Source organism: Chelonia mydas, chromosome 6 (assembly GCF_015237465.2).
Source record: "Chelonia mydas isolate rCheMyd1 chromosome 6, rCheMyd1.pri.v2, whole genome shotgun sequence".
Taxonomy (NCBI): Eukaryota; Metazoa; Chordata; order Testudines; family Cheloniidae; genus Chelonia; species Chelonia mydas.
Window position 1 is genome coordinate 82,969,338 of NC_051246.2, and position 17,582 is coordinate 82,986,919.

The window sequence follows — 17,582 nt, forward strand, 5'->3', positions numbered from 1 at the left end:
AATCTTGTGAAAGACCAATTATACATTTCACCTAGTGAGGGGTGAGGGGAACACACAGTGACAAAGGAGTAGATAAAGAACAAATCAACGTTACTTCCTGCTTCAAAGCCTTCTATGTGCTGAAAAATGCTTTGGAGTGGTTTTAAGGACAAGAAGTGCAACTTATGCATCTTACTCACAGTAATGGTCAGATATTCAATTTTATGAACTCTTTGATTTGATGAACTTCTCCATCCACACAATAAGGGCTCTTAGGACACAACACTGTAATACTCTATTTCGAAAGGGGGGCCAGAATTAACATTCGCAGCAGTTTTCAGAGTAGCAGCCGTATTAGTCTGTATCTGCAAAAAGAACAGGAGTACTTGTGGCATCTTAGAGACTAACAAATTTATTAGAGCATAAGCTTTCGTGGGCTACAGCCCACTTCATTGGCAGCAGTGTAACACTCCATCAAGTATTAAAATATGACATTTATGGTAACTGCACAGATTTTATACAGGTTTCAGAGTAGCAGCCGTGTTAGTCTGTATTCGCGAAAAGAAAAGGAGTACTTGTGGCACCTAAGAGACTAACAGATTTATTTGAGCATAAGCTTTCGTGAGCTACAGCTCACTTCATCAGATAGATTTTATACAGTTTGATATATTTTCCTATATCAGAGAAAAGTCACATATAAAATATATTTTGAGCTTCGTTTGTCTTGCACTCCAATAGGATGTCACAAATTTAGGGATTACATGATGGATCTTCTATGTAAAGTTGACAATGAAATAAAAACAATTTCTGAACAAAAGTAATGGACCAAATCCTTGCTTTTCCCTCAGCAAGGGAAAGCAGAGATGCTACCATGAGATTCTCCTGCTCTAGGAAGTCTGTCAGTCCAGGCATGATTCCTTACAACAAACTGGCAGAGTGCACTCTGCAGATCCTGACTAGGTGGTATGATCCAGATTCTGCTTTCCAAGGAGTGTAAAAAGTGCATGATTGGAGTTTTTGATAAGCAGATACATTACAATTGAACACTTGCTGCAAATCGTCTTTTATGTTCTATATATGCTTTTCTGTGAACAAAGTATAGAAACTTACAATATGTATGTGGTTTTGTGGCTTAAAAACAGTTTTAATAAAATCCGTATTTTTCATCCTTTAAATAATATAGTCCCAACTACAGATGTCGGCAGAGCCATCATATTCCACCTGGCTAGACAAAATTCTTATCAATTCTTACACCTTATTCATCTCCTATGCCAGCAAGAACAAAAGTCAGAAGGATTCAAAAGCAACGCCCTCTCAGTGAGTCTGGGCAGAAGCAGGGTTCAGACTGAACCGGTAACATGGCAGTATGGAATGCCACCACTTCTCTAAGTGGGAATCTTGTTATACTGAATCTCAGCTTTTATTTAAAATTAAGTAACTCTAGCTGTTATGGTTGTGCAGAAAACCTAAGAAATGTGATCCAAATGTAACTGATGCAGAGATGTGTATGTGAGTCTGCAGAGAGCCTTGAGCAATAGGTTTGAGAGTTGTGTTCTGTTCCATTCATCTCAGTGATAGGTTAAATTAGGTGCCCAGTGATCATGATTTAAGTGTCAAAATTGCTTACATTTCATTCCTCAGGTAAGAAATGAGAGGGAGAATCACAGATCTGCACAATTTACTGTGAGTGATGTTACAAATAGGAGGCATTTAGGATAAATCACTTTTTAAAGTTCATTCAAGTCAGAGTACAGCCCATGGGCATATCAAGACCCACACCAAGGGGAGCCAAGTTCAAGGACCCCAGTGGATCTCAGACAGCATGTACAATTTTATTTTTAACATCTGCACAACATATTGTGAGAAATCTTATTTTGACAACTCACAATTGTAGAGCTTATGTTGTGGGTGGAGCTTGGAAGAGAACCACCACCTTTTATTCCCCCGTTAGAGCAGATATTTCTGAATCATATCAGAAGCTGTCAGGACTCCTCCTATTTTGAGAGCACATTCTGTAAGACTATTTCCACATCTTCAGCAGAGAGGAAGCAGAGTTATGAGGAGATCTTCATTGATTCCGTTCAAGTGTTGGAGGCCTGTGTTCTGGGGCTAAAGCCTCGGTCTTTAATTGTTATCCATGCTGGGGGCAGAAGGGATATCACATATGTGCAGTTATGGGTTCACCTCCACACTTAAGGTATTTTAAATCATAACCACTGTCAGCCCTCATATGTAAAATCTAGAACTAAGTGAAATTTTTCGTTCAAAAATACATTTGCCAAAACATGCTATTTTGGGTCAGCTGAAACTATTCACTTATTAGAGTTAAATTCAGTGAATAGTTTTGGCTGATTAAAAATAAAGAAAAAAATTCCAAAAAGTCAAAACAGTTTGTTTTTCAACATTTTTAAATAAACCATTTTGACATTTTGTTTCGAAACAATTTTGAAACACTGTTTCAAAACAAGGTTTGAAACAGTTTGTTCAACCTGAATGAAACTGTTTCAGTGATAAAAACAAATAAAAAAAATTCAGTTTGGTTTTAAATGAACTGAATTTATATGTATGTTTGTTCACTGAACTGAAAAATCAAGTATTTGCTCAGTTCTAGTACAATCCTTTTCTTTTCCCCTGCTCCATGCACTACTTTTTCTTTTCCATTTTCCCAAGCTTTTAGTATTGTGGTAGTTTCATCGTGTGCCTTTGTAATGTATTTCAGATTACTGTACAGTGCTCTGAGCACATTTGTGTGGGAGGGATGAGAGAATTTCCGAAAAATACTGTTTATTTTTATTATTGAATGATAACCTACGTTGCTGATGCAGCACACTAAACATCAGTTCACCTCATTGCCCAGTTAACATCAATACTGCCACCATAACAGAACTATCCTGTTTGCAATGTTGCTCTTTCCTTTAGCTATGCATTTTCTACATCCTATTTCTTTAAAATGACAGAAAATATTAGAAAATAGAAGAATAAAAGTCTTCTGTTGTGGTGCATGCAGACTTAAGCTCGTAGTCACTTTCAGGAAGATGTGTGGGGGAGTGGATTCACTTCTGAAATTCAGATCAAATCTGAGAATCTCAATGAATAGTTGCACCAGTGGAGAAAATCATATGAGGGTGTTGTGCATGATAGCCTAATTCTTTTCTGGAAATGGGTAATTTTACAGTAGATTCAACTGGTCTGTGTCTTCTATCAGGGTCCAATTGTTAGAGTCTTGGAGTTATTTGCTCCCATAGTGGGACTTAGGGGTCTTAACGGCTTAGAGCTATTGATCAGGGTTCATAAGTGGTATCTTTCCAAATATATTAAGGTATGCAGCAGTTATGGGTAGAAACTAGATTTAAAATAGCTGATACCAGTGCCTTATGGAAAACTGAAGTTAAAATTAAAAATTAACACATTAAATTAAAATTTAATAAAAAAGTAACTTAAACACACTTTTTGTACCAATAGAGATATTGCTTCAGAAATTTGTGCAATTGCCCTTCCCCCCAAGTTATGCTGGCAAAAGGAATGTATATCAGTATAGCTTACTGAAATAAGCTACACAAATACAAGCACCTTTATACAAGTATAACGGCACCCACACTAAAGGGTTGTAATGATTTAACTATATCTGTTCTTAAACTGGCATAGTTAAATCAATACAGAAACCAGCCCTAACATCATGAATTAGAGATTACTGACATGTAAGCACCTTAGCTCAGAATAAATGCAATACATGAAAATTCCTTAGCATAATTTAAGATCCTACACATCCCCCACAGGAATGTAACCATGTTCTTGAGAAAAAGAGACTTCTAGTATAGTTCTTAAGTAGGGAATGAGTTGGCAACATTCTCCAATGCTTGGGAACTCTGTAAGGTATGTTCTTTTGTCTTTAGAAAGGAGAAATAGCTAAGCAATCAGCCAGCATGTGCACATTAAAAGAGAGAATGCACAATAGTTTCTGGTTTCAAGCAAGTGATTTTCTGATTTCAGTAGGATCATTGGTTAAGGAACTATTACTACAATATTTTTAGAGGCACCCTTTAGGACTTTTAGAGATGGTTTTAGCCCCTGGTATTTATTTCTCACACACCATTATTTTTGGAAGTTTTAATGGCCGACTGGAACCATAAATGTTTTGCCTAGTTTTACTTTTGTGAAAAGACATGTATACTCTAGACTGCATAATACCAGAAATATACACATGATATTAAATGTGATCACAGAATCATAGAAATGTAGGGCTGGAAGGGATCTCAAGAGGTCCATCCTTCTACGCTGAGGCAGGATTAAATATATCTACATCAGCCCTGACAGATGTTTGTCTAACCTGGTCTTAGCAACCTCCAGTGATGGGGATTCCACAACCTCCACAGGTAACCTGTGCCATTGCTTAACTATTCTTATAGTTAGAAATTTTTTCCTAATTCTTAACCTAAATCTCTCTTGCTGTAGACTAAGCTGTCTATTTCAGCAAACATGGAGAACAACTAATCACCATCCCTTTTTATAACAATTTTTTATATATTAGAACACTTATATACCCCTCCCCCCTCAGATTTCTCTCTTCTGGATTAACCATAACCAATTATTTCAACTTTTCCTCACTAAGGTCTTGTTTCCTAAACCACTTATTTTTGTTGCTCTCCTCTAGACTCTCTCCCCATCTTTCTTAAAGTGTGGTGCTCCAAATAGGACACAATACAGTAACTCCTCACTTAACGTTGTAGTTATGTTCCTGAAAAATGCGACTTTAAGAAAAACAATGTTAAGTGAATCCAATTTCCCCATAAGAATTACTGTAAATAGGGGGGATTAGGTTCCAGGGAAATTTTTTCACCAGACAAAAAACTATATATGTACACACACACCGAGTATACGTTTTAAACAAACAATTTAATACTGTACACAGCAATGATGATTGTGAAGCTTGGTTGAGGTGGTGAAGTCAGAGGGTGGGATATTTTCCAGGGAATGCCTTACTGCTAAATGATGAACTAGCAATTGGCTGAGCCCTCAAGAGTTAACTCATTGTTAATGTAGCCTCAAACTCTACAAGGCAGCAGGAATGGAGGGAGGGGAGACAGCATGGCAGACAGAGACACACACACACTGTGTGTGTGTGTGTGTGTGAGAGAGAGAGAGAGAGAGATGCGCATTTCCCCTTTAAGTACGCTGACCCACTCAAGTACACTGCCTTGTTAAGTTAATCAGCAAGCTGAGACCACAGCTGCTGCTAGGAAGCTCCCTCCATCCTGAGCCCTGTCGTGTGTCCCCCTGCTCTATGGAGATGGGGTAAGTGGGGTGCAGGAGCAAGAGGGAGGGGGACACACTGACATTAGCCCTCCTCTTCTCCCCCACACACCCCACAGCAAGCAGGAGGCTTGGAGAGCAGCTCCAAGGCAGAGGGCAGGAGCAGCACACGGCAGTGAGGGGAGGGACAGCTGAACTGCCAGCAGTTGATAGCCTGCTGGGCGGCTGCTGCACAGGGAACTTAGGGGAGTGGGGAGCTGATAGGGGGGCTGCCGGTCCACCCTGGTTCCAAGCCCCCACCAGCTTGCTGCAACGGGCTGCTCTTCCTGCAAGCGGTGGACAAAGCAGGCAGCTGCCAAACGACATTATAAGGGAGCATTGCGCAACTTTAAATGACCATGTTCCCTAATTGATCAGCAATGTAACAATGAAACAACGTTAACCGGGACGACTTTAAGTGAGGAGTTACTGTACTCCAGTTGAGGCTTCACCAGTGCTGAGTAGTGTGGAACAATTACCTCCCAAGTCTTACTCCTATTAATACACACAGAGTGATATTTGCCTTTTTCACAACAGCACCACATTGTTAACTCATTCAATTTGTGATCTAATATAACTTCCAAATCCTCCTCTGCAGTACTGCTGCCTAACCAGCTATTCCCCATTTTGTATGTATGCATCTGATTTTTCCTTCATAAGTGACGTAGTACTTTGCACTTGTCTTTAATGAATTTTATCTTACTGATTTCATACCAATCCTCCCATTTATCCAAATGCTTGCTATCCCTCCCTTGGTGTCATCCATAATTTTTTGTATGCATACTCTCTACTCCATCATCCCAATTGTTAATGAAAATATTGAACTGTACTGCAGCCAGGACACACTCTTGAGGGACACCATTTGATATGTCTTCACAGTTTGATAACTGAAGTCTACTCCTTCACCGCTCATCCACTAGCTCAGTGACCCTGTCAAAAAAGAAAAATTAGATTGCAATATATAATCTCTTCTTTGTGTATTATATGTGTGGCTGGTAGCACCGCCCATTATTAAGGATACCCAACACTTCCCATTATAAAACCCTGTAGTCAGTTGCTTTTAAATTTGCCAAACTTTAACCATTTGGACTAATTTTTTACCTGACAAGTATCTGCCTCAAGCTGATTTTGGGGGTGTGGGGAAGAGAACTTTCAGGGGAAATGGTTTAGCCATTTCAAAGAATGAGGCTAGTTACAAATACATTGTTTTGCTGTGTTAAAAAATTCTGACACCATTTTCTATGAAAAGCTCTAGCACCATTCTGCCTGGAAGCAAAGACTTAAATTTTATTAGGGGGGTGGCCTTTGTGTCAGGGATGTACCTTTTGCTATTCCCATGAAAATGTGCCCAAATTTGGCCACATTATTCGCCTCTGGGGAAAAACCTGCATTTTTGCAGATGCTCAGTAAAGCCTCAGATTCCCCCCCCCTCCGCCCCCAAAATTCTGTCTCCACTGATTATGCTCCTGCCTGGAGTTGAGCAGGACTGTCCATGTGATCACAGCTCTGGGCGGTTGCAAGGTGTGCTGAGCCTGGGCAGCTGAACTGATAGCAACGAGACTGTCTTTCTTGTGCTCTTAAACTTCCTGCAGGGACCAGGTAGTGTGGAGGGGGAAGCTGTGTGATTCAAATGTAGAGGGGACAAGAACTGGACCTCTATAGGGATAGGAGGAATAGATTGGGAGAAGGGGCTGGGGGGTGCAGGGACTGGGTCTGATAGCTAGGGAGGAAACTGACTGGCTGGGCTAGGAAACTGGGACTAGGAGGTAGGGATACTAAAACTGGACATGGAAACCTAGAAGGAAGATTGGGACTGGGATCCACTGGGGAGAGAGAACTGGGGGAGGGAAGAAAAGGAAGACATATCAGAGGAAAAGCCAAGAGTGAAGGGAACTGGGATTGGCAGGGCAAGGAGATGGGGACTGGGATGAAAAGCCAGGAGTGAGAACGAGACAGAACTGGGAAAAGGACAGGTTAGAGGAAATAAGGCAGAAGAGGGAGAGGGGTCACACTTGGGGGAAATGAGCAGAGGAGTCTGTGCCCACCAGAGAACACTCCTCTCTACAGCCTGGAATGGAAACCAAGATTCCCGGGTCCTGCCATTCATCTGTTGTCAGCAAATATCTATGAAACCCATTGGCAAAGCATCCCATCCTCATCTTGTGCTGCTCCACATAGAGGATGACAACCAACTCCTGCTATCAGTTATTCCATTAGCTCAAGTGACAGAGGTCTGTATGGTAGCTCTAAAGGTTCTAATCCTACAGATGACCTATATGGGTATCAATATGATGCCATATGATGGAATTTCGGTTCACTTTTTAATAAACACACAAAAATGTTAACAGAATATTAATAATGTTGCAAAGTCAAGAACTCAGAACTTAGGAAATGCCAGAAATAAGATTGCCTTTGCAACCTTAATTCAGTCCCCTTGTCCATATGCACAGCTGTTGTTAATTAAATGATTGCATAGTACTTTTTCCCTAGGATCACTGCATCATTCAGTGCAAACAATGGACCACTCTGAGGATGAATCAGGGTTGTGTAGTGAAGGAGGCTGTTGTATTTATGACCCCTGCCTCATTTGTTGCAGAAGTTGGAAGGTGTGCAGTGAATGAGGCAGGGGATTGCAGGAAGAAAAGGGATGATTTCACTCCTGGTTATGGCAGCTGGATTCAGCCCTGGAGAACTGGATTCTATCCCTGCCTCTGCCACAGAGCTCCTGTGGATGTTGGGTAAGTAACTTAAACAAAACTTTTCACAAATGGTCATTAATTGTGTATTCCTCATTTTCTGGGTGTTCAAGCTGGGGTCTAATTTGCAGAACTGCTGAGCACTCAGAGCTGCAACTGAAAACAATGGGAACAGTGCTTTGAAAATATAAAGTACTATATAACTTTAAGTACGCTGAAAAATCAGGTCATAGGCATCTGAATTTGGGCACCCAAAATCAGTGGATACTTTTGACCTAAATCTCTCTGAACCTCAGCACCCCATCTGTAAAATATGGATAATAGAATCATAGAATATCAGGGTTGGAAGGGACCTCAGGAGGTCATCTAGTCCAACCCCCTGCTCAAATAGGACCAATCCCCAACTAAATCATCCCAGCCAGGGCTTTGTCAACCTAAATCTTTTAAATGAAAAGCCAGGAGTGAGAACGAGAAGTTTTTCCTAATATCCAACCTAAATCTCCCCCACTGCAACTTGAGACCATTACTCCTTGTCTTGACATCTGCTATCACTGAGAATAGTCTAGATCCATCCTCTTTGGATCCACCTTTCAGGTAGTTGAAAGCAGCTATCAAATCCCCCCTCATTCTTCTCTTCTGTAGACTAAACAATCCCAGTTCCCTCAGCCTCTCCTCGTAGATGATGCTCCCATTGTAGAGTTCATCTCCATTCCAATTACCCTGGACCTCTTTCAGCACCAAGCAGACGCTGACATCCCGAGCTGTCTTGCTATACTCCTCACAGTATCTCCTGCTCAGATTAGCTCTCCGGCAGACCATTAAATGGTGCATTGTCCAAAGAGAGGCTTTTGTTTACTTAGCAGCTGAAGGCTGAAGAGCTTAAGGCACAATATGAGTGCTGGTGGGAGTTGTCCAGCCATACCCTTCCCACGACTCTATTAACGGAGTGTTTACCCTGTTGGCTCTTGGTGAGTAAATGGATCTAGGTGCTCAATCCAGTACGCCCTGCAATTTATATAAATGAGAGTTTGAAAGCAGAAACAGAGAATAAAAGCCTGTTGTGTCCTTTGCTACATATGGGCCCGAATCCGTACTCCTTACTCAGGCAAAACTACCTGTTGGTTGCAGGATGAGTGTCTTAGCTTGTCTATCAATCTATCCTCATTGCTGTAGCATCTGAGCTCCCTGCTGTCATGAATACAGCTCTCCTGACAAGAGCCCTGCGAGGTATTAGTTCCATGTTACAGATGGGGGACTGAGGCACACAGAATCATAGAATATCAGGGTTGGAAGGGACCTCAGGAGGTCATCCAGTCCAAACCCCTGCTCAAAGCAGGACTGATCCCCAATTAAATCATCCCAGCCAGGGCTTTGTCAAGCCTGACCTTAAAAACTTCTAAGGAAGGAGATTCTACCACCTCCCTAGGTAACGCATTCCACCACCCTCCTAGTGAAAGGTTTGGCCCAAAATGTGGGGGGTGTGTGTGTGTTGGTTTTTTTGGTCAAAAATATTCAAAGTTCCATATGGGAGGTGGGGAGTTTTCCAACTAACTCTACCTCCAGCACAGATCCTCTACCCACATCCTTGCTTTTGAGAAGGTGAGAGGGCAACAGTAGTAAATAGCTGTAAAGGAAAAGATCAAAATTCTAGGGAAGTAGAGAAGAAAAATTAAGGTGAGGGAACACTTTAGCTGAAAAACTCAGGAATAATATGAATGATAGACAAGGTGTGCAACACTGTTTACTTCATATAATTTCAAAGAGCTAATAATGGATTCCAACATTACAGTTAAAGAAATCTAATTGTTTCAGCCTTTGTACTTCTCCAGTCAACTTGCTGAGAGGCCTTGAGGTTATTCTTTCAGGGTCCTGTAAAGCAGAACTTCCAAAGATTCATAGAATCATAGAATATCAGGGTTGGAAGGGACCTCAGGAGGTCATCTAGTCCAACCCCCTGCTCAAAGCAGGACCAATCCCCAATTAAATCATCCCAGCCAGGGCTTTGTCAAGCCTGACCTTAAAAACTTCTAAGGAAGGAGATTCCACCACCTCCCTAGGTAACGCATTCCAGTGTTTCACCACCCTCCTAGTGAAAAAGTTTTTCCTAATATCCAACCTAAACCTCCCCCACTGCAACTTGAGACCATTACTCCTTGTCCTGTCATCTTCTACCAGTGAGAATAGTCTAGAACCATCCTCTTTGGAACCACCTCTCAGGTAGTTGAAAGCAGCTATCAAATCCCCCTCATTCTTCTCTTCTGCAGACTAAACAATCCCAGTTCCCTCAGCCTCTCCTCATAAGTCATGTGTTCCAGGCCCCTAATCATTTAATACTATCCCCTTACCTCACAGAGGTGTTATGAAGATAAATTAATTTAATGTTTGTGAAGGACTTAGCTATTATGGTGATGAGCATCATAGAAAAGCCCTTGAGAAAATTAATAATTCTGTCTGCAGCACACAGTTTCAATAGTGTGCAGTAAATAAGCCCTGGGACCACGTATTAAACAATCAGGAGAAAACAAAATATTGAATAGCTGCCCATTAAGTGAGCACCATCCACTCGGTGCACTGAATGAGGCAGGGAAAACACAGTATGTAATCGTGTAATTAAAGACTGTATCATAATGCATACACAAACAGGGGCTGAATTAAGACTGCACAAGCAACCTTAATCCTGGCATTTCCTAACTTTTGAGTGTTTAACTTTGCAGCCTTAATAATATTTTTGTTTTTAACTTAGTTTGTGTAACAGACTTAAACTACAGACTTTAATGCCAGAAGGGACCACCATGAACTTCTAATCTGACCTCCTGCACATTGCAGGCCACAGAACCTCACCTACCCACTCCTGCAACAGGCCCATAACTTCTGGTTGAGTTACTGTAGTCCTCAAATCTTAAATTAAAGGCTTCAAATTAGAGAATCCACCATTTACTTTAGTTCAAACCAGAAAGTGACCCGGGCCCCATGCTAAAATGCAAATGGTGGCATTTTCTGGCCAGTTCAGTGTGGACTATGAATTTTCACATCATATCACATTAGCTCAGATAACTAGAAGGCATGGTGTCCACAGATGTGCAGCGTGATATTTGTCACCACTATACTGTCATTAACATTGTAAGCATACTGAATATGCATTTTTTCCTTGTTCAGGTTCTTCTTCTATAAATCATACTGGCACATTAAGTGCATATTGCTGAGTATGACTTAATGTTTCTAACTACTGTGAAGGAGCCTGTTAGGCAGTGTTCTTTCATATGACCTAATATGACAATCAGACATAAAAATGGTACTGAAAGAAAACTCAATTACATTTGCCAGCACTAAAGACAAATTCTCTTGAAGGTTTGCAAAGAATACCTGATAGACTATGAGTCGTTTCCCTTCCAAATTGGGGGAGGGGGATAAGGATTTCTTTTTTAAAATGTCTCACATTTTACTCTCATTATATTAAGAATCCAATATGCAATGGTAGCTGTATTTCTCCAAAGGCAGAATTGAGACAATCAAAATTTTTATGGTGTATCAGCACTGACGTAAGATTTTATATTTTAGGTAAATCACACTTTAATACTTTTTTCCATTTCTTTTGATGTGATTATTCTTACAATTTGCCCAGCAGATATATTTTTAACTTTTTTAAAAAATTAAGTTTTAATGTATTCCCTGTTTGACATAACAAAATTTTAAAACTCCTACAGCTTTCTACTTTTTTTGATATTATCTAAGAACCCTGTAATTTTACATGCCAGAAAAGACAGAACACCTAAGAATAAATGCCTATTCAAATTTATAGAACAGCATTCAAAGATGCATTATGTTTCTCTAGAGGAACTAAAGGTCAGAATGTATGAGAAGACAAAAATGTTTTTCAAATAAACCTTCTGAAATGTTTTTCTGATTACCCATCCTACTGCAAAATTGTCTTAAAACTGTTATCAGTATTCATACGGGACATGTCAAAGTGTAGATATTTCAAACAGAAAACTATCTGATAGATTTGAGTATTTGAAAATATAAAATGAGTCTAGGCAATAAAAAAGTGATATTTTAAATAAATACATTTTTTGTCTCCTGATTATTTGGGTTCCTTTCATCTGTGCTCGGCATTTAGGATATTTAAGCGGTGTGTGCAAGTTCACTGAGATGTCATTTTTACATGAAGAAAGAAAAGTACAGATCAGTTAGAGAAGTTCTGTATAGCAAAATTCTGAAATTCCCTGAAGGAGCGCTGACGAGTGTGTCAGGCATAAAATGAAGGATAAAGACCATTTCTCGATAAGAGCTAGCTTATAACACAACTCCATTTGTCAAAAATTCCCATTGCTTTTTATTAAGAGTGGAATTCATGGATCATCAGGACCCTTTGGCCACCAATGGTTTAAAGATATCTTTTTGGTGGTTTGTTCTGGTACCTATGTAGACCAAGTATATGATAGAGAAGCTGGGGCTTGGGAAACATGGTAGTTTATGTGAAGATCCTTCTTACAAAGTCCTCTACAGAATTAAAAAGTTGGAGAACTATTATCCTAGGATGTTCATCTTCCTTCCCATCTTAGAGCTCTTGGGAGAGTTGAGGGAAGGAGGAGAGTTAGACTGCCAGAATCCAAAATGTGTGTCAACGAGTGTTTTGAGTTGAAGGAAGTTTCTGGTTTTACACAGTCTGTCTTAGTCCACCACATCAGAACAGTCTAAGAGAGCCCAAAGGCTATTGCATCACATCTGCCTAAGAAACATAATAAAATGAGAGAAAAGGGTGATAAGAATGCTAAGAAATATGAGAACAGAAGTGAGGAGAGATTTTTTAAGTTTGATAAATTTATGCCTCACTTAACAGGCCCACCTAGAGCTTGTGAATCATGTGTTTTTGCCCTCAACTCAATCCCACCTCACACACTCTTGTGCTACAATAATTGCCAGAAAACCAAGAGATAACACAGACTGGCTACACGTTCCATTTATGCCATCTGAAGGAAAGATGGTGGTTATTCCTGCTTAGATGATTACTAGATTATTCAAAATGAAAAGCAAGTAGACAGACCAGAACCTCTTCTGCGGAACTTGAAACTGAATTACAGGCCAACCCTTCTAAAGGTCTCATTAATAGGAACATGGCAGTGGATTGGATAATTACATTTTTAGAAAGTCAAATACAGGCCAGGAATGTAAGAGTGCTGAGAATTCTTCCAGACATTCATTAGTTACATTTATGGGAGAGTTAACGTAAAATATGTTGGACTTCATGTTCAAAACACTTTACAAACACGGACCCCCTATTCTCTCCACTGGAATGCAGGCTATAGCCTTTCAGAGGCAGAAAGTGTGACCAATTGTGTCTACAGAACTGGACAGCAGAGTCCAGAGAGTGGGTGGAGTTTGCTGAGGAGGTGGTTAAGTAAGGGGTCTTGAGAGATTTACTGATTCAGTGCTTCTCCAGGGCACCCTACATAAGTTAGGCTTCTATGGAGCCCTATCATGTATTAAAACTGCCACCCCATTACAACAGACTTCTTCCATCCCAAAAGTATTGCTCCTCTGATATAGCCACCAATGTGAATGTAGTCACTGAAGAGCCCTACTAAGGGCTGATTCAGCTCTAATTAACTTCCACAAATTTTTGGCAAGGTAGGCAGACATTAGGCCCAGTTTACAGATGTGAAAACTTAGTCTGTCTCAAGGCCACAGACAGAGTCATTGTGGGCAGAGTCAGTAATAGAAGCCAAGGTTTCCAGATTCCCAGTTCAGCTTTCAAAATACTAGACCACACCACTTTCTGAAAATAAAGAAAATTCTGATAATACATTATCTGAAAATATAGCATGAAATTTTTAAGGAGATAAATTAGTTCAATCTGTGGCCCACTGACCTAAAAATTCAAACTTTAGGGCAGGTGCACAAGGTGAGGAAGATAACTTTTCTATACCCATACTGGCCTGCAGACCAGGTCCCCCAGGGGACATGCCCTGATAATCATGTGACACTTATCCTTCTCCCTGTTCCCTAAACTGGATAGGGCCTATGTTGCATTGAGAAGGTACATGTTGCTCCTTACTAGAGCAGCAAAAGTTGGCCCAGCTACACATACCCAGGCCTGTTCTGTGGGCCTGGCCAGCAGGATTCACACAGAAGAGGATGCATGTGCCATCAAACCTGCTCACTTTTATTTATCTGTCCATCAACAGCAGAATTTAAAAATAGCAAATAAAACTGAAAATATTTTCAGCCTCTGAAAAACTAAAGCATTAAACATGTAAATGAAAAATAGCCTCCTTTTTAGTATCAATAGTGCCTCACAACCTGTCATGGCCCACAACCTTGTAAACTGGAGGGAAGGGAAAGGAAGGGAGAGAAAGTATAAACAGTCCATCATCCCATGGAGAAGCCTATGATAGACTCCCCTCCTTCCCGATCCATCCAAAAACACTCAGAACTGCTGAAAGCATTCTAAAGCATGTTTTCTTTACTAGTTGCATTTATCTAATAAGGTAACTTTTCACATCCAATGTATGAAATAGTTATTCACATGTTTTCAAGCCAAGTCCTAATTTAAATTGTAATTATTAAGGTTTGTGGAAAATACTAAACTGCCACAGAGATAAAAGCTACAAAACAAAAAGCCTGAAGCAAATTTTAATTACTAATAACCAATATACGGTATGTATAGCCATTGGGTGAAGCCATTTATTGATTTTCAAATTTTGTTGCCATTTAAACTGTTCCTGATAAATCTTTAAAAGACTGGCCTATATTCAGATTCAGGAGCCAATTAATGGTTGGCACCATTTGCATGTTACAATAGTTTTCTCCATCAGGTGGAAAATTAGAACCCAGCCAGTTGCCACTGAGGTCATTTTGCCATTGTTTTCAAGAGAGCAGAAACAGGTACCCTATGCTGACCGTCAGACATGAATGCTGAAAATGGGTATGAACTATACATTGGAGGCATTATTTTCAAAAGTGTTAAGCATTTGCCTAACTCTGGTTTCTCTAAAGTGAGGCCAGCATTGAGAGCTGTTAAAAATACCTCCTTGGAAGCCTTGCTAACATTACAGCCATAAAAAAATGTAAAAAAGTATATACTATACTACATATACATGTGTATTTACACACAGAGACAGGAAAATTAACACTAATTTTAAGGTTTCATAAACCAGAGGCTCCCAAACTACAGACTTCAGAGCACCTGCTGGTAGTCATTGGATTGCTGGCTGGTGAGTATGGTGCTGGCAACATCTTCCTGGCTTCCAGAAGACCTCTAAAAGCAGCTGAAAGAAAGGGAGGCACTACTGCTACATAGGACAAGAAAATGAAACAGGATCCATTGTCACAGACCAGAACTGCCAAGAACTGGAGATGAATGAAGTTTGATTCACGTAAATAAATGCATTATATGTGAAACACACACAACATGTAAAATGGGCCCTAGCTCACATCCTTAAACATCCTTAGTTTAAACTTCAGTGGGAGTTTTCTAGCTAAGGAATAAGTAGGTTGAGCCCTATTTACAAGTAAAACTGAGAAATGATGGAAGAAAATAGTAACACAATGAAAGCAAGCAAAATGAAGAAATAATTGAGAAAAATGATCTTCTCTTCAGAGTACTAAATCTTTCATAAAATATTCACACTTTTTTCTTGGAGCACAGAGTCCCCCAGGTTCAAGTCATGGATCTCTCTCTATGATTAAGCCTGAGGGGAATACATATAATCCTCCAGGCACTACAACAACATAAATGTTTAATAATAATAGAGACCTCAAACAGATTGGGGCCTCAGAATGCAAGGCACTGTACAACAATATAGAAATGCAGGTGTAGTAGGAAGAGAGCCTGAGACATAAGCCCTTGTATCAAAGGCCTGGTATGAGGCCTGAACTAAAGTAGTGGTCAAGCCTTGCTAATATAAAGCAAAAGTTAGCAAGAGACAGGCTGTGAGCTCACAGAACCTGCAAGAACAGGGCTGATATTGCAAAAACACACACAGTCCTAAGAAAGGCTAGGCACAGGATACTCACACAAACACATTCCAGAAAGATGGTACCAGAACACCTCCCACCCTCAAAGATAACAAGAACACACTGACCACTCCTAAAGATAAGGTCAGGGTGACAGTGTGATGGATAGAGATGTTTTGATCAAACCAACACGTACAAGGTAATGGGTGGTAACAACCCACGTCAGGGGGAAATACGTAACTTGTTTGTATCGGGGTACAAAATGAAGTCTCAGAGGGAGTGTCTTTGGCTGGCCCAGGGTATAATGGAAAGTCCCGCCATTAACTAAGCCAGTCCATTCCAACAGACATACATGTGTTAGTGTACCCATAACCATTGAGCTAGGACATTAGGACCGTGCTTCATTGACAATAAACCTGACCAAGTTCCTTTGGGGGAAAAAAAGAGAGAGAGAGAAGCGATTTATATTTTCACAGGTTATGATGCCAACCTGGATATGGAGACTGGGTGTAGTGGTCATGATCCAAAAGGCAAAAGGACTGTCAGATACCAAGAAGATACATCAGTCACATCCCATGGCCAGAAACCTATTGATGCAGATTCCAAGTAACTCTACTGCGCTGGCTGCTGCAGGCCAAACCTGTCCGGCCGGAATGGTTTTAAAATTGGTGTGTGAAACAGAAGGGAAACGAGAAGAGGAACACATCCTTAGAGAATCACCTGTGGCTATACAGATTGTCTGGGCGTGAGTATGGGAGTCATAACCCAGGCACAGCATATTCCCACAAAACAATTTAGTAAAACCAAATGATGAATTGAAAAAGAACTGACTTTAACCAAAGAGACACAGAGACAGTATAATGGTTGTTGGAAGGTGGATGAGGAGGTTAACTGTGAACAATTTATTACCCTTGCTGTATCCCCTAATACCGGTTCTAGTAATATACTTGAGAGGCATCCACTGACCATGAATCTACACAGATTAAGGAACAAAAAACAGAAACACCAGAAGAGACACGAGCCTTATTAACCACACAACAAATAATGCACTACCACTTGATGGGCCTGGTAGGGGATAACCTAGCTTTTCCATACAACATTCAATCATACAAAAGGAAAGAGCAGAGGTATTGTTTTATTGATTCAGAGCGGGTGACACGGTAATTGGTTATATCAAAGGAATTGTTAAAACGTATGGGTTATGGTCAAATAGAATCACCTTTGTTAACCTGGAGGATAGGTGGAGTGCCTCCATTTATATAAAGAACATTTAGCTAGAAGATAAGGGTATATACACAGGAACTTGGACCATGGCCTCAGAAATTAGGAAATGCATTTATCATGTACAGGTATGTGAAGGAGCCTGTCCAACTCAGACTCCCACCTTACCCCCAACCACTCACGTCACTACTGACACTATCTCATCAATGGAATGTCCAAACCTACAACCTTGGCCCGCATCAGGACTCTTCCCGAACCCTACCACAGAGTATGTGGTAGAGAATATGGGATGGATATATATACCAATAAAACTAAATTTTGCTAGTATGACCATGCCAATACAATGTCCACAACAATATAAAATTGGTTCAATTCAGAAATTGAAATTCAATTGCTATTTTGGAAGGGTTTTCAAAATCCCTTACTAAAACAGCAAAGGAG

General features: G+C 40.3%; 1 protein-coding gene across 8 annotated transcripts in view; it reads right to left on the minus strand.

The window, feature by feature from the left end:
• Positions 1 to 17,582, minus strand: part of PRKD1 (protein kinase D1) — a 285,840-nt gene that overhangs the window by 104,772 nt on the left and 163,486 nt on the right. The window contains exon 1 of one of the 8 annotated variants that reach the window (XM_043548868.1): positions 5,983 to 6,049. The exons of the other annotated variants lie outside the window; for them this stretch is intronic. Within the exon in view, the coding sequence (XP_043404803.1) occupies positions 5,983 to 6,034 (52 nt within the window). The 5' untranslated portion in view covers positions 6,035 to 6,049. Of the gene's footprint in view, positions 1 to 5,982; positions 6,050 to 17,582 lie in introns of those variants that run through there. 8 annotated transcript variants of the gene reach the window in all.